Source organism: Neoarius graeffei, chromosome 2 (assembly GCF_027579695.1).
Source record: "Neoarius graeffei isolate fNeoGra1 chromosome 2, fNeoGra1.pri, whole genome shotgun sequence".
In the NCBI taxonomy this organism is placed as follows: Eukaryota; Metazoa; Chordata; class Actinopteri; order Siluriformes; family Ariidae; genus Neoarius; species Neoarius graeffei.
The window spans coordinates 68,303,619-68,326,761 of NC_083570.1; the positions used below are offsets into that span (position 1 = coordinate 68,303,619).

Sequence of the window (23,143 nt, forward strand, 5' to 3'; positions counted from 1 at the left end):
GCATTGTAAAGGAGATTTCGCCATATAGCACATCGAGCTGCTCCAATCATTACCAAACATCCCCATTTTACAGTGCACAGCTTACCCTGGAGAAACAGCAGCTGCATGTGTGTGTTGCTCAGGACCATCTCACCGGACATGTGCATGCTAATACAGTCCACTGTAGAGGTGACTGCCCAGTGCTCACTGCACGGCTGACTGACTCTCAAAGCATCCTCGAATACCCGAGCAATAACCTCATCATTGGGAACCTCCACTCTATTATACGGACACATTATGCACATCGGCTTTAGTACAGCTGCAGAATGTCTGTAGATAACTTCTCATGAAAATGTATGACACTGAACAGTTGCATGGTGAATCAGTTTTCTCTGCATACTATAACAAGATGATAGCACTTTTCTATTGAAGAGTGTGACACAGAATAGCAAGGACTGGTAACAAATCTAAACTCAGGAACATCCATGTTCGTATTTCCTTTACTGTTTCCAAATCACAATCATTTTACTTTGATTTTTACTATTATTTTAATTTTTATCATTATGTTATTTGTGAATTATACACAAATTAGTTCTGGTCAGTTAGTTAACAGTTATGGTGATGATACACGGGGCAACTTTTTGGGCAATGTTGCCGAGCAATGTTGCTGGGAAATTGCGTTTTGACTCTTTTCTATTGAGATTGGGCAGCATTGTTTCTTTCTGAATGGTTTTGATAATCTCTGGCAACTTTTTGAGATAAGCCAATCAGAACGCGAGTATCGAGTCATGTGACCTCCGGTGAGGTTCGGATCAGAAATTTCAAACAAATATGGCGGCCGCTCAGTGTCAGTGGAGTGAAGAGATGGAGAGACTCCTCATCTGTTTTTACGCCGGTAAGTTGTTATTTTAATATTCTATATGGAGGAATTTACCTCACCAAAGCTCTAAAAAACAACAGACAGCTTGATTAAATGGTCACAGCAAAAATTAAGACATCGATTTTTTTTTTAGCTAACTGTAAACTGCCGTTGCCCATTGTTAGTTGCCCTGAAAAGTTGCCCTGTGTCTCACCTAGTTGCCCGTTGCCAGCAACATTGCTCGGCAACATTGCCCAAAAAGTTGCCCCGTGTATCATCACCATTAGTTCTGGCCCACTAATTTGATTGGTTGAGCAATGTCTAGGGTTGCAAAGGGGTGGAAAGCTTCCGGGAATTTTGGAAACTTTCCTGGAAAGTTTCCGGGAATATTGGGAATGTTCAATTTTGGCATTTATTAAGTTTTAAACATTTTAAAACATTTCATCACCCAGAAAAACAAATTAAAGGAAAAGGCAAGTTTTGTACAAAACCAGGTGTGTAATAGGAGAAAAACATATACGTAATCAATTCCGTTAATTATTTCCATTATATATCGAACATGAAAAAATATTTTTAACTTTGAAATCATGAATTGACACAGAGGAGTCGAAGTTGGAGGAGTCAGCCATTTTGAGATTGTGGGCAACTATAAACCAATCAGAATCTTTCGTTAATGCGCCTCCCTCTGATCTGTGACGTCACTGGGCCCATGAAAACAGTGTTTACAAGCAGATCACTGTGATTAGGAGTCCCGGCGGGTGGCTTGTATTCGATTCGTTTATATCCCGACCTTGTCAGCTGTCAGATTTATGTTCATGGACCCGGTAAGCTGGTAAATAATATTTATTTATTTTTTTCTTTACCAAATTCTAACAGAAAATGAGAGCGCCCAAAAGGGAAAGCCGAGCCGAGCCGCTTCGCGCATGCGCAGTAGGCTTGGTAGGACAAATCCAAATAGGAGTCATTCAGGATTCAGCCATGTTTTTGCTCCGTGTTTTTACTCAACCAAAGTTCTACAGTATTATGAGCTTTAAGTTGCATAAATAAAACCATTTGGTGAAACTTTGAAGAAGCGATTGTACTGGTTTTTTACCTTATTACCATGAAGCACTGAAGAGTTCTTTTCAGTGGTGGGCCGCATGACGTCACGCAGTAGATCGATATGGCGGAACGCATCTTCGCTGAGCTCAGCGCAAGCCCATATTATTAAAAGTTAAAAGATACTGTTATGCGGTCTGTTCTTTCTCTATAAATTCCATGATCGATTACTTTATATATTTATCTATCTATTTGTGGTGATTTTGTACAAAAGTTGCCTTTTCCTTTAAAACCCACGTTAAGCCTTTCAATTATGTACTGTTTTGTGCTAATTAAGAATAGGACATATTGCGAAAGGCCAATTAATAAAAGGCTTTTAGTTTTTCAATATTAGTATTATAAAGATTTTTCAGTGAAAAATTATTATTCTCAATCTCAATTATCTAGTCCGAGGGACACTAAATCCAGTCAAAATTGTCAAAGGTCAAACGTACATTCCCAAGTTCCCTACCACAAAAGTGTAGATGGTCTTGTATCCCTTGGTCTACTACACATATTTTGAATACATTTTGTGTGTGTTGGGGACCTCTCGAATCTGCATTTGAATAAATTTCTATTAAGTGTCCCTCGGACAAGATATCTAGTAATTTTGAATTGAATAGATTGTTTTTCTAGAGTGTATCCTTTGGTAAGAATTAACTGGAAATCTAACTCATTGCATAACAATTAGTGAGTTCTAAAAATCTTGCAAAAACTCAATTTTGACCATTTTTATTACAAAATTTTACAAAACTTGAAGACTTGTCTACAGATTTAATCACAAAGGTATCACATCATAAAATAACAAGGAATATTAAAAAATGTAAAATTTAAAATTTCTAATTACTAGTAGTCTTGAAATAAGTTTTGCTGCTTGTAAAATATATTAGTGCCACTTTTTTCTTTGAATCTGGAGCAAGGCTGTTTAACGTCATTGTTTTAATAGCACTGCATACCCTAATCATTACTTCTACTCCGATAATTTGCAAGCAAATTACTTGACAGGATATGGTTTACAAACCAGTTGCAAAATGAAAAAGGAATTCAAGTTGTTGAAGTAGAATTCGTAAACAAAAAAAAAGTTACAGGAAGCAGTCTTCAAAATCATAAGTAGAGTTAAAGTTGCTTTTGAAGATATGTTCTCACAAAGTCTAAGGTTATTGTTTAATTCATTATACATGTACCAGGGAAAAACCCGTATTGTTTTTGTAAAGCATTTGGTGGTTATTAATTTTCTCAGTTGTTTAATTAGTTGCATGCTTGTTTTTGCTTGTATGTATGTTCTTCTGAACAGAACAGAGACCCAGAGAAATATCCTAACCTAAATAAAAGGATCTTATTTTTTTGTATCAATTTTTAAGTAAAGTTGGTTTTGAAAATTCCCGAAAGTTCCCGTTAATTCCCAAAATTTCCCACTCTGAAAATCCCCGGGAACTTTGCAACCTTAGCAATGTCCCAAGAGTGACGATGTTTCCTTTAACCGCACTGGGAGGTTTCACCATGTGTATTACTCCACTTGTCTGTGCTTGCCACGTAAAATTCCACTTCCTAGGTCAAATCTGTTACGAGAGTAGCTTTCGTGGACATCAGTGAACATGGCAAAACATACTGAACAGGAATTTAACTTTTGACTTAAAATATGAAAAGCTTGTCCGATGAAAAGGAAGGATGCCATCGGTATCAGAAGCACCAAGCTAAAATGAGCTAGTTAGCAAGCTAGCCGACATGCGGGTGTGGCTTCTTCTGGATCCATTTCTGACAGTGGAGCAAAAAGAAAGAACATTTGTTTGGCCATATTGTGTCTGAAACATCGCTTACTCGATATTAGCTTCTTGTTCATAGAACTGTTGTGTAAAAGCAACATCACACTCGCAATCGTGCTATAAACGTCATACTGAACATTGGAACAGCTGTGATTGAGTTGGAGGGCAGGAGCCTGCAGAGCTGGTGCTGAAGGTAATCACAGCATTCAGTAAAACAGCACAATCCTCAGTAAAATGTTAGATAAAAAAAGGTGACTAGCAATATGTATGAGAAGCAAAATGCTTCTGTGGCTGAATCTTAAACTTTGGTTATATTCAATGTACAACACAAAAAAAAAAAAAAAAAAAAAAGAGGGAGCAGGAAGTAATCTGGGAGGGCATGCTATTCAGAAGATGGCAAATTTTACATGAGTCAAGGGTAAGAAATGTAAAATTAAGCTAAAAACACGTGAAGAAAATGATACTGTGGCCGAATAACTAATAATAATTAACAGTTTAACAAGCTATGATGTTGCCTTTTAAATCCATCAGAAAAGGAAAGGTTGTAAGAAACTCAGGAGGAACCAGTCACCACATGACTAGATTACTAGATTTTGTGCTCGAGGAAAATTGATTCCAACCAGGAAACCTTATATACATAATACTGTGTGAGGAGTGTGCTTAACCAATCGATAGCCTCAATCAAAATAATATCAGAATGCAGGGAATTTGCCAGCTGAGCAATGCCACACCATCCAATCCAAAAGAGCTATACTTTTTTATACAAAAGAGAATACTCCCCCCCGCTAGTTTAGATTCTTTTTTTTTTTTTTTGCTTTTAATGACATTTCCTACTTCCTAAGTGTACAATTCTACATCATTTGCCCAAATGTCATGAATTTATAAAAAGACTAAATACCATGTCTACATCATTGTGTTTAGTGCAGTACGAGACTCACAGTTTTGTACATTGTGGACAGAAGAGTTTGAGGCACTGGTACAGGTTCTGCGGTTGATAAGATTTCACCTTGGCGCGAACGTGACAAACCACAGGTGCAGTCGATTTCTTCACATGAGCAAGAGATACCTGTTGCAGTCCGTGGCCACATGTCCGAACTGAACACATGCAATTACAAGCAAACAGCAAAGTAAATTTGAGTTCCCCAGTGTCTGCGTTTATAGCCTAGTCAGGAAGTGAAGACATGGCTTGCTGAAATGGCCATGGTAGAGTTAAGGGGGAAAAAATAATCGTGGAAAAAATGTGAACCAATTAAGAATGGTGTATTTTACCTGTATAAAAATCCTTATTGACCGCTTCACCTGAAAACAGCAGAAACGTCGCATTTATGGCTATGCTGTTATTATAAATATTGCACAAACAAATGTAGTACATACGTATTAAAGGAGAACTGAAGTCATTTTTAAACTTGCTTTATTTCTTAATTAACGTGTTATTCAATTACGTTTTCAGTTTTAGTAACCTTATATCGTGACTCGTATTGGCAACTAATTGCAATTAAATATTATACTTATCGGCCTATTCGGTTTGTAGCCATGTTGAATTTAGTTCGTTTGGTCCATGGCAGGCGTCGCTTATCCGCGTGATCTTCATGAGACTTGTGCGAGACTTCGAAACGTGAAGTGCCAGCCAGGTGTCAGTGCCGCCATTTTGAAAACTGTTTTCCAAGCGAAATATTGCACAAAAATGAGTTTAAATGGTGATTACTGCCTACTTTTTTCAAACTTTCCTGACTACCATCAAAACAAACAAAACTTCCGGCTTCACTACTTCGAAAGAGGGCGCGCGCGTCTTTTGACAACGTTGGCAGATGGTCACTTTGATTTCCGCTGTACGTTTTACTTCCGTCCTACGATGTCGCGCACAGGTCTCAACGAATCTCGTTTACGGCCATTACTTTGACATATGGACTCATCTATATTACATAGCATATTTCAAAACACTCATAACTTGCTATAGCTGTGACAAAATAGCTATCAAAAATGCATTCCTATATTTGATAAAATGAGAGAAACAGAATTTTGCCTTCAGTTCTCCTTTAAATGAGCATCCAGGAGACATCATTGTGTCCACTGTAATATATGTGTATAATGTTCCCCTGTGTATTACAGTAATCTATATTACTATAATAGATTAATACATCAACATTATGAAATTCAATAGTGTTTTAATTTCATTATTAAAGTGCTGATGACACGTTTTTGACATCTTTGGCGATGTTTTATAACAAAAAGTAATTCCCGATGATCCATATATTAATTCACGAAGGCGCCTATTTTACAAGTTATGATGATAAACGCGGCTATTTGGGCAAATTTGATGGGGCTGCAGCGCCCAGGAGACGAAGGAGGAGGAGGAGCTATATGACGTCAGCGAAAGAACCTTCCTCCTAACTTACCAGTTTGTTGTTGATGCGACAGGTGTTCAGTTTATCATTATTAGTATTTTTATTATACATCATATATATATATATATATATATATATATATATAGTTATTATGCCTTCGCGTTGTGTTGCCGGCTTTTGCTCCAAAACCCACAAGGATGGGGTAAGTTTATTCAAGTTTCCCAGAGATCCCGAGCTGCATGCGAAGTGGGTGAAGCAAGTCAGGCGCACTCGTGACAAGTGGGAGCCCTCACCAACATCCGTCCTGTGCTCTGAACACTTCGATTTGGATTGTTTTGACACCCTTCCCAGCTTAAAAGAATCTCTTGGGTGTTCAGTTCAGCACAAACGTGTGTTACTACCATCAGCAGTGCCTACACAGTGTTGCCAGATTGGGAGGTTTCCCGCCCAGTTGGGCGGTTTCAAGTGCATTTTTTGGTGGGTTTTGAACATATTTTGGGCTGGAAAACGTGAGCAGTATCTGTTGCCAGATACTGCTGAAGTTTTCCAGCCCAAAATATGTTCAAAACCCACCAAAATGCACTTGAAACCACCCAACTGGGCGGGAAACCTCCCAATCTGGCAACACTACCAGTATTCCGGAGGGGGTCTACTAGTAGCTATGCCGGATCCAAAGACAGTCCTCCTGTCAGAACATGTGTTGTGAAATGACATAAGATAAAGGTACGTAGAGCTATAGATTCTACATGATAATCATAAATGTAATCATAAAGTCGGCGTGATATCAGTCATGTATTTGCTTGTGAAAGCTTGCAGCTTTCATGTAACTGCTGCCTAGCAACGAGAGGCAAAGGGTAAAGAGGGTAGGCTATCATAGATTCTATTCGGAAGAGATCAACACAATTCTAGACTCCCAGAAGAGGAAGAGCTAGCACTAGAGAGTTCACCGGCGTTTTCATGCGCCATTTCCATTGAGTAGAACCAGAGTAGAACCATAGGATGTCTATGAGTAGAACAGCCAGTGAACTGCAGCGTGTTCTTCCGCTGACGTCACAACATGGCCGCGAGCCACGGACCCAGTTTTCTTGCGCTGTGCAATTAAAAGTTGGATATTTACGTAACAGCAGCTTCTTTTCACGTAATTATAACAGAAATCCAACATGTTTGCCATGTTGTATAGTTTATTTAAGAAATTGCATAGAGTCATGTTCGTGTCATCAGCCCTTTAAGAGTTCAACTTCTTTTCAAATCTTTGTCTATTTTTTCTTTCGCTTAAATACAGTATCTACATTTCTGTATTTAACTCTATAGAGAGAACTCTATAGGCTCTGGAATAACTTGCCCTGGCACAGCCGATCTGCAGGATCATTTGAGGTTTTTAAATCTTCTCTAAAAAAACACTTTTCCTCCCTGGCTTTTAACCAAGTTTAAGTATTTTAGTATTTATCTTAATTTCTTGTAATTGTGGCATTATATGTATAGATATAGTGTATATTATATTATATATATATTAACCTGTACAGCACTTTGGTCAAGCCCTGTTGTTTTTAAATGTGCTTCATAAATAAAGTTTGAGTTGAGTTGAGAGAACATTACACACATACTATATAAGAGATACAGTGACTGATACACAGGGGGATTCAGATCTTTGCCCCACTGGGTTCAGAATGTGTAGAGGCAAGAACTTACCAAGAGCTTCTGGAGGAGTACACCAAACATCAAGAAGAGTGGCATCGTTCACCTCATCTTCATGAGCGACAGCTGCATAACTCTCCAACCGTCTGGACAAGTCAGAGGGAAAGAAAAGACCAGATGAAGTGCTATGAGACACTTTAGAGACATGGACAGAGAACACTTGTTAATACCATCAGTTTATTTTAAAGTACACTGAAAGAAATCTACTATACTTATGCCAATTTTCTACTTCGGTCAAGCATAAAAACTGTCATATTAAAGTAATTCCCCCCATTCAGGAAACACTAAGTGTCAAAACCATAATGCAGTTTACCTCTTGAGGGGCTGGAGCTCGGGACTCTCGGAGGGAAGCACACACAGGCCTTTACCGTATGAAGTGCCACTGTGCAGGTGGAAGGAGAGAAGGCTGGCACAGTCAGCAGATTGCTCAGGAGCTCTTTGAGTCACTGCATGAAGATTGTACAAGCGCAGGAACACACCAGGCTACACACACACAATTCAGGAGCAATAACTATTTATCTTGCTTTAACAACCAATAATAATCATTAACTCTTTTTTTAACGTGCCCATGTGACTAATAATGTGTCCAAATAACGCAAATCATCTGTGGGTTAAGCAAGACCACGAACAGCTTGCCAGTGTCCTCCAGCAGGGGGCAATCTGGTATAAAACCTAAAGGACACTTTATGCTACCCGGGAATGAATCATGGCACCCAGAAACATCTGCACTAGTGTTGTTTTTAATTGCACATCCTAGCCTTTGCATGACAAAAACACCATTTCATGCTTGCTGTTTTTGTTTCATGGGAAACAAATGCATATACACCAGCTTAAATACAAAACTCAATAGCTAGCAGGGTGCGGTGTTATAACATTATACCTGCCTCTCTATACTGCAATATAGATCTTCAGAATGTTACAAACCCTCAGGTGTGTAGGCTGAGACAAATATGCTACAATTGTTTCTGTAGGAGAAGGCAGTGATAATGATTTGCATAGTTTTTTTTTTTTTTTGAAAAGCTGCTGCAGAGCCACTGTGTCCGCTGTGCACAGATAGCAATACTGGTGTTACTTGGGCTGACAAAGCAAAAGAGAGGGGGGAAAAAAAATCCCAAACAAAACCAGGATGCAGTTTACTTTTCACCCATTCTGCATTATTAAACTGTGCAAACAGCTTGCACTTGAGATCTAGAATTCAAGTCATTTATCATGCAATTACAGTTACATTTTATCACTGATGATGTGCTGGTTAAGAATAAGCATGAATAAAACCTGATGCTTTCAAAAGAAAAAAAAAATCAAAACAAAACACACCGAGTGTGTGGCTTCACAGTAGGAGTGCACGTCTGTGTGCCTCACTTGGGTTGTGATATGAGACTGTTCAGATTATGATATGAACGCGAGAGAGAGAGACGCTCCAGCCCTCCTCCTTCACTCTGAGTGACAAGTGAAATCCCATGAGCTTAAGCTCTCTGACTGCTGCTTGTCAGTCTTCTTCTCCTTGTGCCTCTAGACCAGGAGAACTGAAGACCAGAACAGAGCTCCATACCAGAGCACTGGAGCCGATCTTCACTACTGTCGCTACCAATTATTAACATTCTTTGGTCTCAACTCCGAAAGCTTACTTTGTACCATATACACCCATGATTTCTCTTTGGCACTTTCGGGATTTCAGTAGTCTAAGGAGACTGTAACAAAGTAGTAAATTCACAGCCAGAGTTGGATATACTCCATCTGCTAGAGCCTATTTCTCTCTAGCAGCAGCACAAACTTAAAGCCTTCTCCTTGCCATTAAAGTTCATACCTTCTTCCTCCCTTCCTTCCATCCTTCCAAATAGCACTGTGATTGGGCCTCAGGTTTTATAACCTTGGTAAACCCTGAAAGGCTAACTGATCATGCCAAAAAACAGATGCTTATTTCACTGCAGTTTCTTCCCTGCCAGAGTTGGAGCTTTAGCTTTATTGCCAGTTATGCCTTGATTATGCCATACTCGCCGTACAAAACTGAATTTGACAGTGAAGAAGTGCAGAATGATTTATTGGCTTGCGGCGGTTTGGAGTGAAGGCCTGCCAATAAATGTGCGAGAAATTCTTGCATTACAAATGTTAGCTGCATTAGAGTAACAAATTCAGCAGCATACGAAAATAAAGCTCACTGAAATTCAGGCTTTGTCCTTGTTTACCTGACAAGAGTTGTTCTCCTGTGCAAATTTTCATGTTTGATTTCAGCAAAATTATAGATGTGTAGATTGCTTCATGCAACCAATCAAAATTAAACAACTGAAGAAAACCTTCGTATTTTGATTTCACTGATTTTTTTTTTTAAACAAAGGCATTTTCTTGCTTCTCAGGTCCAGTCATTTTTTGCATATACTGTAGATGAGGATCCAGATAATACCAGTATTATATTGCTGCATATACCTGCAAATCCTGGAAGAATTCGTTCAATAATTATAAAGGAAAGAGTTATAAAAGCTGAATAACTGTACAGCATATTGTTCCATACATTTTATGCCAGTAGACGTCATCACTGAGCCATTACCAGCCATTGCTGTTCATGACACCTTCATTTTTCTCACTTCTTCAGATACAAATTCCAGTCTCACTTGTCTCATGTGGATGCAAGATGTGCTACCAATTAGGAATGAAATTCATATAGAATTATGACTAATCTTAATGTTTTGTAGAGTCTGTACATGCACGTATAGTTTTCATGGATGTGCGTATACCACACACTTCATTCACGGGCTTAAAAAAAAAAAAAACTATTATTAAGTGCAAAGGTCTCTTCAGCAGAACTTACAGAGAACAGCTAGAATGAGGTAGTGCTCTTACAAAGACCGCAGCTCCCAGCATGGAAAACTCTATTAACCTAAGATTTGCAGCTACATACAACTGGATAACTCCGTTATTCACTGGAACCTCATCTATATGTAAAAGAAGGGGGCGGGGCGTGGAACTGGGGAGGTATATTCAGCATACAGAAAAGATGATTTTCACCAAGTCAAACCAATTCACATATGTACAAACAACATAACTCCATCAGCACAGAATGAGATGATTCCCTTTGGATTTGACTTTTTTTTGGGGGGGTTAACCTAACATGCAGGTTAGGTTAACTGGTGACTCTAAATTGAGCGTAGGTGTGAATGTGAGTGTGAATGGTTGTCTGTGTCTATGTGTCAGCCCTGTGATGACCTGGCGACTTGTCCAGGGTGTACCCCGCCTTTCGCCCGTAGTCAGCTGGGATAGGCTCCAGCTTGCCTGCGACCCTGAAGAACAGGATAAAGCGGCTAGAGATAATGAGATATCGTGAAAAAAAAAAAAATAGGTACCCTATGGGTACGTGGTTACTACTTAAAAATAAAATTGTTTTCCGATCCCATGCCCATACAATAAATATAGCATATATATATTTACTCTATGAGGCAGTAGCCACAAAAATGAAGTGTAATCCAAAAATGAACAATTTAAAAATCGAAGAAGTAAAATATACCAAGTGTCTGTACTTTATTATTCTACTCTTACACCTTTTACAGTTTTCAAAACTGAAACCTCCGAACCGAGACTGACCTACACACGCTGTCACCATGACCGAAACTCTCATTTCCCGGAAAAGGCCCAGCGCTAGAGCTCAGTGGAACGCGCTTTCCCTCTGTAATAAGCATAAACATGTCTGAAAGCGATTTCTTTAGTCTAGTCCATTTATTTCGAATGGTGAACCAAACTGTGTACACTCACCGGCCATTTTAATCAGAACACGTATATGCGCATGCACAGTGTGCATCACCAGCAGTGCGCAATTGTTACACTCTTGCATACGAGTGTATGAGGCAGTAGCCAAAAAAACCTTGACCGGATGACCCCCAAAAATGTTGGAGGTTCTATTTGAGACCAATGCCCATCTATCCTGAAAGTTTCATGAAGATTGATCCAGCCATTTTCCCGTAATATCATTTACAAAAAAAAACAAAAACAAAGAAACTCTATTAAAAACAATATCTCGCCCCCTGGTGGACTCCGTCCCAGGGCGAGGTAATTAAAGCATTTAAAGCAGTAACCATCAGTCAGGACATAATACAAAACTGACATTACTGCCCTACGGTCCAAATGTTCATCTTCAGCAATAAATTGCAGACGACACTCTCCCCAGCTCTCGAATAACAAAAAGAATAGACTAGCCGACTGACATCACCTAAGGATTGTCCTCCTAAGCTTCTGTGAAGTTTTCTGGCTTTGGATGTGCACAAGTGAATGACTGCAGCTCTCCATTCTATTCATCTCTGTCAAAAAAAAAGTGCAGTTATGTCAGCAAACATTTTCCAGGCACATTAGCCAAGATCCCCCAAACCAGCATTTCCTGAAATAGTACATCATATATGTGCCAAGTCCCACTGAATAAAAACATGACCCACTCAAGTTTTTTTTAGTAACACTTATACAATAATTTGTTTTGGTATATTTAAGATTTTATAGTGACTGTGACTGGTGAAGAGAAACCCAGTTCCCTTTTGGATCTGGTATGACTTTTAACCTTTATTATTATTATTCGTCACATGCACACTTCAAGCACAGTGAAATTCATCCTCTGCATTTAACCCATCTGAAGCAGTGAACACATGCACACACTCAGAGCAGTGGGCAGCCACACCAGAGCACCCGGGGAGCAGTCAGGGGTCAGGTACCTCGCTCAAGGGCACCTCAGCCCAAGGCCACCCCACGTCAACCTAACTGCATGTCTTTGGATTGTGGGGGAAACCAGAGCACCCGGAGGAAACCCACGCAGACACGGGGAGAACATGCAAACTCCACACAGAAAGGCCCTCGCCGGCCGCTGGGTTCGAACCCGGAAGCTTCTTGCTGTGAGGCGACCGTGCTAACCACTACACCATGCCCTCTGCATGGAGAACGGCAATTAATTCAAGATATTCTATTGATGTTTTCCCCCTTCGTCTGTAATACACATTCACACCCAATTACATAAGCATACCTATGACCCATTCTAGGTAGACGTGTTATCAGCCTGCTGTCTGAGGAAATCATAGGCAGGGAGCATTTGTGTGTTCAGACAGCCCATGTGCTCCCCCCCGCATGAATAATTGATAGTCAGATGTGACTACAGACAGGATGTCACACTGCTGTGAGCCAACTCCAACTACTATAAAACGCCACTTGCATATCTTCTGGTGCACTTATTCCTTTAACACCTGTATCTTAGTCAAATGGAAACAATGAAACCGCATTAAAATTAAATCTCAACGACCAAGGGTGAAAAACACTTGGTGTATTTATATTTTATTCGAGAGTTATTAAACTTTAATACTTGTACTCTTACGTAATTAATTTTCCAAGACACAACCTTATGTTTTACATTTTTATTTAGAATTTCATACAATCAAACATCTCTCATCCAGTCAATGACTCTAGACTACATATCAATAGAATGAGCTCAGTTTAGCATCCAATCATTTAAATTTAGCATTCATTCAATATACTTTTTCGATGGAATAAAAACCATGTATTCTATTCCCTTCTAGCAGCTTCCATTCATTTGTTTTGATAGCATGCAATATTGTTAGCATACCGCTTATTCTACGTGTATTATGTCACTCTACCCAATGGAGAATGGGCACTGAATATGGTTTACAATATTACGTGGTTGTCAACACTCACTCAACGCCAGCCAATATTATTTAAATACAGAAAAAAAAACCTATCAAGAATTGTATAATCATCTAAAAAATTGTACCAATTCATCATTAGCTTTTTATGCTACAGAATATATAGTTATAGCGGTATAACTGTCCATGTGCATCTGAACATTTATATCTACCAAGTGTAGAACTTGAGAATGATCATTCCTGGCGCCACCTTAGAAAAATGTCTCATTATGTTTGAGTAAGCAAAGACTCGTATAAACTCATTTTCCTCTTCTGAAGGCATGAACTCCATCTAATTTTAAAAAGCATGTTGCTAATTTGCATCAGTTGGCTCTATTTAACCAAGCTAACCATTTCTGCTTCTTTGCCAAATCCAGTTTCGAATAGAATTGATTCCAGGAGCTAACAGAAACTGGCTAGGGAAGTCAAATTCTAGCTCATTATTTACATATTTTACTTCTGATTAATTCACTGTCAAAGTGTTAGTCATGCATGTGAGCAGCAAGCAAACGGCACAGTTCCTTTAAAACATAAATCATCTTTTGGCAGTTAACCATCTTCTAACATTTCTATTCTACATTACATGACCAACAACTACTTGAATTTATTGCAAACGTTCCTTTTCAGATGAAACAATGGAAACTGGCCTGGGACACATGAAGCAAATGCAAAAGGAAAATCGATACAAGCGCTTAGGGTAATTTTTTTGATATTCAGAAAATCTTTGGAGTTTTGTCCTTGAAATAGAAGCCCCTGAAATATGGTATTATTCATTCACAAGCTGACTACAGTCACTCATTCATGTGAAGCGTGAGACAGTCATTAGGATCGTTGATGCGTAATTGAAGCTGCTGTTCAGCTAGCTATTAACAACTCTGTGTGATGTGGCTTTGTGACTGTGCTCTGCATCACACGCAGTGTGCGCGCGCAAGACCTGTACAGACAGGACCTCTTACCGTTACCACATCAATTTAGCCCTCTCTTCCCCAGCAAAAAACCTCACTCACTCTGTCTGCATAATTCTAATGGTCTGTTTTATTTCACACCATTATTCACCCCTGCCCAGTTTAAAGCGCCAGCAAATTCACACACTACTACAGATGACAGGGGTACAGATAATAATAATAAAATATTGCCATTATTTGATGAATTATTTGGTAAACTGTCTGAAAAAAAATAATCAGGCACTCTTTAAGAGATGTCTTCCATTTCTTAACACTGTACACAAATAAATGCTTATTAGCCCTCTCAGTCTCCAGATCTGAACCCTATTAAAAAATGTGTGGTCTCATTTGAAGAGGATGTCCAGATTAACAAACACTAGGATATAAAGAAGCTACAAATATTTTGCATGCAGCAGTCGTCCAACATGCACCTACATGTTGTTTTTATTGTTTTAATTTACTGATTATAAAAAATGCTTCATCCTGCTATTCTGTTCTTTAATTGTATGGGGACCAGCATTCCCTCACTAAAAACTACAAACCCCATCTACAGAAAAGTTTGGATATCTTCCAAAATGCAATAAAAACAAAAATCTGTGATTTGTTAATATACTTGAACCTTTATTTAACTGACAAAAGTACAAAGAAAAGATTTTCAATCGTTTTACTGACCAACTTAATTGCATTTTATAAATATAAACAAAGTTAGAATTTGATGCCTGCAACACCCCTCCCCCCCAAAAAAAAAAAAAAAAAAAGAAAAAACTGTAGGGACAGAGGCATTATTACCATTGTATAACTGCACTATTCCTTTAATAACACTTTAATTGTATGGGAAATGAGGATACTAATGTTTGCAGTTTTGCAATTCGAATTTGTCCATTTTTGCTTGATACAACAACACTTCAGCTGCTCAACAGTCCGTGGTCACCATTGTCTGATTCTCCTCTTCATGATGCACCATACATTCTCAATAGGAGACAGATCTGGACTAGCAGCAGGCCAGTCAAACACACGCACTCTGTCTATGAAGTCATGCTGTTGTAGCCCATGCAGAATGAGGCCTGGCATTGTCCTGCTCAAATAAGCCTAGACTTCCCAGGAAGAGACATCGTCTTGATGGCAATATGTCTCTCTAAAATCCCAATGTGGCAGCAGGGACGTGGCCAAGCGGCAGTTTGTGAATGGAGGGCAGGGTCAAGGAAGGTGAGTGGCAAAGTCAATGCACCTGTTGTTGATTAATGGTGCGCATGTGTGTGTATGTTGCAGTGAGGGCAGAGAGTAGAAAAGGAGGAAGAGAACGATGAGAAGAGAGCTCTCCCAACCAGAACACGTGTGTGTGTCTGAGTAATAAGTGAAATGTATGAAGCTGAAAAGCTGTAAAAAAAGTGTGAGAGAACATCATCTCTCATCTGCCGTGCTTTAGTACTCCACCCACATCAGGGCTTACTACACCCAATATACATCTTCGCATCAATGGTACCTTCACACACATGCAACGCACCCATACCATGGGCACTGATGCACCCCCACACCATCACAGATGCTGGCTTTTGTACCTTTCTCTGATAAACTGGATGCTCATATTCACCTTTGGCATGGAGAACTACGTCTGGTTTTCCCAAAAACAAGCTGAAATGTGGACTCACCTGACCACAGCATAGGTTTCCACTGTCTTTCGGTGCATCTAAGATGAGTTCAGGCCCAGAGAAATCAGTGGTGTTTCTGTATAAACCTGATGAATGGCTTCCTCTTTGCGTAATACACTTTCAGGTTGCATTTCTGGATGCAGCGCCGGACGGTATTAAGTGGCAATGGTTTTCCGAAGTACTCCCGAGTCCACATGGCTATATTTGTCACATTAGCATCATGGTTTCTCAAGCAGTGCCACCTGAGGGCTCGAAGGTCACGCACATTCAACAGTGGTTTCCAACCTTGATTCAATTCCTGGAATCTTTTCACAATATTTTATGTACTGTAGATTTTGAAAGACCTAAATTCTCTGCAATCGTGTGTTGAGAAAATATGTTCTGAAATTTTTTTAAAATCAAAAACTATAAATTCATCTCGGCCTAAAAATTTTGGGCAGACGCTCCCGCGTGGCACATGCCAACAATTCCCCCCCATCCCCCTATGAAATGAGCAACAAGTAGGAGAGTTATACATGGTATCATACCTAAAATTTTATCAGAAATATAGATATGATACTATGATTCTCCCCAACATGCTACATTAGATAAGCTAACCCCATTTATAAAAAGATACACACTTGTATATGACGACATGTATTTGATATATATTATATATAAAAATGTATGTATATGTGTGTGTGTGTACGTGTACAGTGCCTTGCAAAAAGTATTCATACCCCTTGAACTTTTTCACATTTTTCCACCTTACAACCACGAACTTAAAAGTTTTTTATTGAGATTTTATGTGATAGACCAACACAGAGTAGCACATAATTGTGAAGTGAAACAAAAATGATAAATGGTCTTCAAAATTTTAAACAAATAAAAATCTGAAAAATGTGGTGTGCATTAGTATACAGCCCCCTGTACTCTGATACCTCTAAATACAATCCAGTGCAATCAATTGCCTTCAGAAGTCACCTAATTAGTTAATAGAGTCCTACTGTGTGTAATTTACTCTCAGCATAAATACACTTGTTCTGTGAAGGCCTCAGTGGTTTGTTAGAGAACACTGAAGAACAAACAGCATCATGAAGACCAAAGAATTCACCAGACAGGTCAGGGATAACGTTCTGGAGAAGTTTAAAGCAGGGTTAGGTTATAAAAAAAATATCCCAAGCTCTGAACATCTCAAGAAGCACTGTTCAATCCATCATTCAAAAATGGAAAAAGTATGGCACAACTGCAAACCTACCAAGACATGGCCGTCCACCTAAACTGACAGAGCGAGCAAGGAGAGCACTGGTCAGAGAAGCAGCCAAGAGGCCCATGATCACTCTGGAGGAGCTGCAGAAATCCACAGCTCAGGTGGGAGAATCTGTGCACAGGACAACTACAAGTCGTACACTCCACAAATCTGGCCTTTTTGGAAGAGTGGCAAGAAGAAAGTCATTGTTGAAAGACAGGCATAAGAAATGTAGGGGACACAGCAAATATGTGGAAGAAAGTGCTTTGGTCAGATGAGACCAAAGTTGAACTTTTTGGCCTAAATGCAAAGTGCTATGTGTAGCGGAAAACTAACACTGCTCATCACCCTGCACACACCATCCCCACTGTGAAACATGGTGGTGGCAGCATCATGCTATGGGGATGCTTTTCTTCAGCAGGGACAGGGAAGCTGGTCAGAGTTGATGGGAAGATGGATGGAGCTAAATACAGGGCAATCCTGGAAGAAAACCTGTTGGAGGCTGCAAAAGACTTGAGACTGGGAAGGAGATTCACCTTCCAGCAAGACAATGACCCTAAACATACAGCCAGAGCTACAATGGAATGGTTTAGATCAAAGAATATTCATGTGTTAGAATGGCCCAGTCAAAATCCAGACCTAAATCCCATTGAGCATCTGTGGCAAGACTTGAAAATTGCTGTTCACAGACGCTCTCCATCCAATCTGGCCGAGCTTGAGCTATTTTGCAAAGAAGAACAGGCAAAAATTTCAGTGTCTAGATGTGCAAAGCTGGTAGAGACATACCACAAAAGACTTGCAGCTGTAATTGCAGCAAAAGGTGGCTTTACAAAGTATTGACGCAGAATACTAATAATACTAATAATACTAATACTAATAAAAGTGTATACTGAATACTAATGCACACCACATTTTTCAGAATTTTATTTGTTTAAAAATTTGAAGACCATTTATCATTTTCATTTCACTTCACAATTATGTGCTACTCTGTGTTGGTCTATCACATAAAATCTCAATAAAAAACTTGAGTTCATGGTTGTAAGGTGGAAAAATGTGAAAAAGTTCAAGGGGTATGAATACTTTTGCAAGGCACTGTGTGTGTGTATGTATATATATATATATATATATATATATATATATATATATATATATATATATATATATATAGAGAGAGAGAGAGAGAGAGAGAGAGAGAGATAGATAGACAGACAGACAGGTGCTGGTCATATAATTAGAATATCATAAAAAAGTTGATTTATTTCAGTAATTCCCTTCAAAAAGTGAAACTTGTATAATGTATACATTCATTCCACACAGACTGATATATTTCAAGTGTTTATTTCTTTTAATTTTGATAACTGTCAACTAATGAAAACCCCAAATTCAGTATCTCAGAAAATTAGAATACTGTGAAAAGGTTGAAGACACTGAAGACACCTGGTGCCACACTCTAGTCAGCTAATTAACTCAAAATACCTGCAAAGGCCTTTAAATGGTGTCTCAGTCGAGTTCTGTAGGCAGCACAATCATGGGGAAGACTGCTGACTTGATAGTTGTCCAAAAGACGACCATTGACACCTTGCACAAGGAGGGCGAGACACAAAAGGTCATTGCTAAAGAGGCTGGCCGTTCACAGAGCTCTGTGTCCAAGCACATTAATAGAGAGGCGAAGGGAAGGAAAAGATGTGGTAGAAAAAAAAAAGTGTACAAGCAATAGGGATAACCGCACCCTGGAGAGGATTGTGAAACAAAACCCATTCAAAAATGTGGGGGAGATTCACAAAGACTGGACTGCAGCTGGAGTCAGTGCTTCAAGAACCACCACGCACAGATGTATGCAAGACATGGGTTTCAGCTGTCGCATTCCTTGTGTCAAGCCACTCTTGAACAAGAGACAGCGTCAGAAGCGTCTCGCCTGGGCTAAAGACAAAAAGTACTGGACTGCTGCTGAGTGGTCCAAAGTTATGTTCTCTGATGAAAGTAAATTTTGCATTTCCTTTGGAAATCAAGGTCCCAGAGTCTGGAGGAAGAGAGGAGAGGCACAGAATCCCCGTTGCTTGAGGTCCAGTGTAAAGTTTCCACAGTCAGTGATGGTTTGGGGTGCCATGTCATCTGCTGGTGTTGGTCCACTGCGTTTTCTGAGGTCCAAGGTCAACGCAGCTGTCTACCAGGAAGTTTTAGAGCACTTCATGCTTCCTGCTGCTGACCAACTTTATGGAGATGCAGATTTCATTTTCCAACAGGACTTGGCACCTGCACACAGTGCCAAAGCTACCAGTACCTGGTTTAAGGACCATGGTATCCCTGTTCTTAATTGGCCAGCAAACTCACCTGACTTTTAACCCCATAGAAAATCTATGGGGTATTGTGAAGAGGAAGATGAGATACGCCAGACCCAACAATGCAGAAGAGCTGAAGGTCACTATCAGAGCAACCTGGGCTCTCATAACACCTGAGCAGTGCCACAGACTGATCGACTCCATGCCACGCCGCATTGCTGCAGTAATTCAGGCAAAAGGAGCCCCAACTAAGTATTGAGTGCTGTACATGCTCATAGTTTTCATGTTCATACTTTTCAGTTGAAAATTACAGGCCTCTCATCTTTTTAAGTGGGAGAACTTGCACAATTGGTGACTGACTAAATACTTTTTTACCCCACTCTGTGTGTGTGTGTGTGTGTGTGTGTATATATCAGTGGCGGCTGCTGGTTTTTAAAACAGGGGAAGCCCATTTTACGCATTCATCGTAAAACCTGTAGGCTGGATATCAAAGCATAGAAAGGTGTGCCCCATTAGCATAGTGAACTAGACAACCCTACCTAGTGGCAGAAAGTATTTTTGCTTGTACATTTCATGTTATAGTCTGGCTTGCCAGGCTAGTGCCTCATATCCTTAATCAAAAATATCAAACATCCAAAAATCACTGGCTATTCAACGAAGAGCCTTGAACAATCATACCCTGATATGCAACACAGAGTCTTTAACACAACACCCAGCTGTGCAACACATCCTTGAACATCTTCTGCAACACAGTCTGGAAATTCATAACCAGGTAGGCTATGCAACACACAGAACCTTGAATATTATACCCAGGTATAACCTATAACACAGAGCCCACCATTCTCTTAACATTACTGAACAATATACACACTTCAGATTCATGAACATTATATGATGCACACTATTTATACACAAATTCTGCCCTCCGCTCCTTTTCCAGAAAATGGTCTGTGACCCTGTCATACCAGCTGGTTGTGCTTTCCAGAGACTTCACCAATTTCTGTTAGCAGCTAGCACTGCAGATCCCAATAAGGCTCAAGCTAGCCTACAACCAGATTGAACTACAAATGAAATAAACGAGTGAATTCACGAATGATCAAACTGATAGAATGGATGAAAGTTAACGGAGCACAACGAGTAATATTTACATTTATTTACAGAGTAATGTACAGAGATAATGAGAAGAACCGTTTATATGAAAAGTCGGACAACACTTTGGCACACGACTACACTTTCTCGACATCCGCTAGGGACTGACTGATCATACTTCCGTGTTCCTCGCTGAAGTACCGCCCTCCTCATGTCTTTCAAACACTACCTCCAATAATCCTTTATCAGCCCGGCTTCTTGTCCCTCCCACTGTCTCGTTTAGTCCCAGAGAAGCCCGGCTTCCCTGGAAGTGATGATTTTGTTGATTTTAACCAATAACAACTGGCCGAAATTGGCTGTTCAGAGCCCTCTCATAGACTGCCACGGATACCCGGCTGCCAGTCAGTGTTGCCAGATACTGCTGACGTTTTCCATCCCAAAATATGTTCAAAACCCGCCAAAATGCACTTAAAACCGCCCAATCTGGCAACACTGCTGCCAGTCCATAGAGCCCATTGAAATAAGAAAGGTCACAGCCTGGCAGCAAAGGTGATTCTCGTAGCGAACTGCAAGTTCGTCAGACATCACTCAAATAAGTTACAGGATAGTTATGAACATAAATACAATCTTGGGCATATATTATGTTATGCAAGTTATTGTTTTAATGAGAATTCAACGTCATAGACGCCGCAGTTTGGGGAGAGAATTTTAGGGGAAGCTCGGCTTCCCTTGTTGTCTCTGAGAAATCGCCCCTGGTGTGTGTATGTGTGTATGTGTGTGTGTGTGTGTGTGTGTGTGTGTGTGTGTATGTATGTATGTATATATATATATATATATATATATATATATATCACGACCTTTGTGTTTTTTGGTGTATATGTGAAGTTCGATAGTCCTTGCCCCTCTACTAGCGTAGTTTATCATCATGTCAGAACACAATGAGCAAAGTACTTTTCCTGGGACGTCGATTTTCCGTATGTGATCAAGTTTCGTTGTGATCTCGACATTCAGTGTTCTTTCTAACCAAGCCCATCGAAAACAGTTCTTTATTCCTGCACCTTTATCAATCTCCCTCGCTTGATCCTCTTCTTTCTTATCTAGGACTTTTGCCATTGTCAATATGCTAAAACATCCCGCCTGAATACGTGTGCCTTTCCGATGTTACCAATGCATATCGTCAAACAGTGTGTACAGTCGGTGAACGGTGATTGCAAGCCACGCGTGGAGAGCATGCGTACTTGTGTTTATACACTGCACGCAATGGGATTTCCCGAAAATTCTACGGCAAATAAGTCGCAAAAGTGAATGTTAATTACGACATGTCGAAAGACTCGTGTTAACCCGGAGCCCACCAAGAATCAAGACGTTTTAAGGTGACCACAGATCGTTAACCATACACCCCCCTCTGAAAATTTCTCAACGGATTTACATCGATCTCAAAAAACGATCATTTTGGTCTGAAAAAGTCGGAAACCCGCCAATCGGTGGAAAATTCTCATCCCTGCTTAACACGGGGCCGTATTTCTGAAATGCTATTGGCTACGGTAGTTCGTTGCTTGGTTACGGTTACAAAAATTAGCAAATTGTGTCAACAAAATGGTTGACTCTGCTGACTCAGCAATGCCGCCTTTCACTATATTTGACGAAGAAATTATAAACCAATTGAAAGCTGCAAGCGAAAATGAAAATACCAAAAAAAAAAAAAGTACGAATTTTTGGCTTTCTGGGTTTAAGAAATGGGCCGCAGAAAGACGAATAAACGACTCTCTAGTTGCATATGAATGCTGTGAGTTAGACAAGGTGCTATCGCAGTTTTTTTGTCATGATGAAAGACCCTTTAGAAACTGATTCAAACGGGCAAGATAGTCTTGCGCCCTGATTGGTTCAGAAAACGTGAATGACAAAATGTTGTGAACTTGAATGGCTTCCGAAGTATGAATTTGGCCCTATATATTATAAACAAATAATCGTATGGGGCCGAGTAAAATTAAGGATTAATTTCACTCGTGATTTCAAAGTTTTGAAATTTTCAAAACTTCAAAATCACTCATGAAATTAATCCTTAATTTTACTCGGCCCCATATGATTACCTATACAATCAATCAATTTAGAATAAGGCTTAGATTGCATAGAGAATCTGACATGCAAGTCCTGCAAATGAATTTTTAACTATAGAAACAATACTATATTGGAATAAGTGCATTAATATAAATATCATTGGAATTACAGCTAGCACTATTGTCAAAGCTGCCTGTTAAAGGAAAGTGATCACTTCTGACTGGTGACTTTTGAGAATTAACAATGCTGTGGTATAGACTCGACCAGAATTTACTGACTGGGTTAAGCTGATGACAGATAATGCCTCCTATGAATTGATGATAGCAAGGTTAAATGATAAAGGGAAATATTACCAGGTCTGGGGTCATTTGAATCATATAAGAGGGGAATAGATAGGTGCCTGTAACATGTGAGGGGAGGATGACTCGTGTGTGTGTGTGTGTGTACGTATACACACACACACACACACACACACACACACTTTTTGTGGACACTTTAGTGTTGGGAGATGTGCTGCG

The 23,143-nt window shown here is 39.7% G+C and overlaps 1 protein-coding gene across 6 annotated transcripts in view; it reads right to left on the reverse strand.

The window, feature by feature from the left end:
* The window catches only part of pot1 (protection of telomeres 1 homolog), a 116,900-nt gene that overhangs the window by 1,880 nt on the left and 91,877 nt on the right, over positions 1 to 23,143 (reverse strand). For all 6 annotated transcript variants that reach the window (XM_060914781.1, XM_060914779.1, XM_060914780.1 and 3 more), the window contains 5 exons: positions 8,032 to 8,201; positions 7,713 to 7,804; positions 4,948 to 4,977; positions 4,617 to 4,773; positions 86 to 258 (listed from right to left, as the gene is read on the reverse strand). In XM_060914781.1, the coding sequence (XP_060770764.1) occupies positions 86 to 258; positions 4,617 to 4,773; positions 4,948 to 4,977; positions 7,713 to 7,804; positions 8,032 to 8,201 (622 nt within the window). The remainder of the gene's footprint in view (positions 1 to 85; positions 259 to 4,616; positions 4,774 to 4,947; positions 4,978 to 7,712; positions 7,805 to 8,031; positions 8,202 to 23,143) is intronic.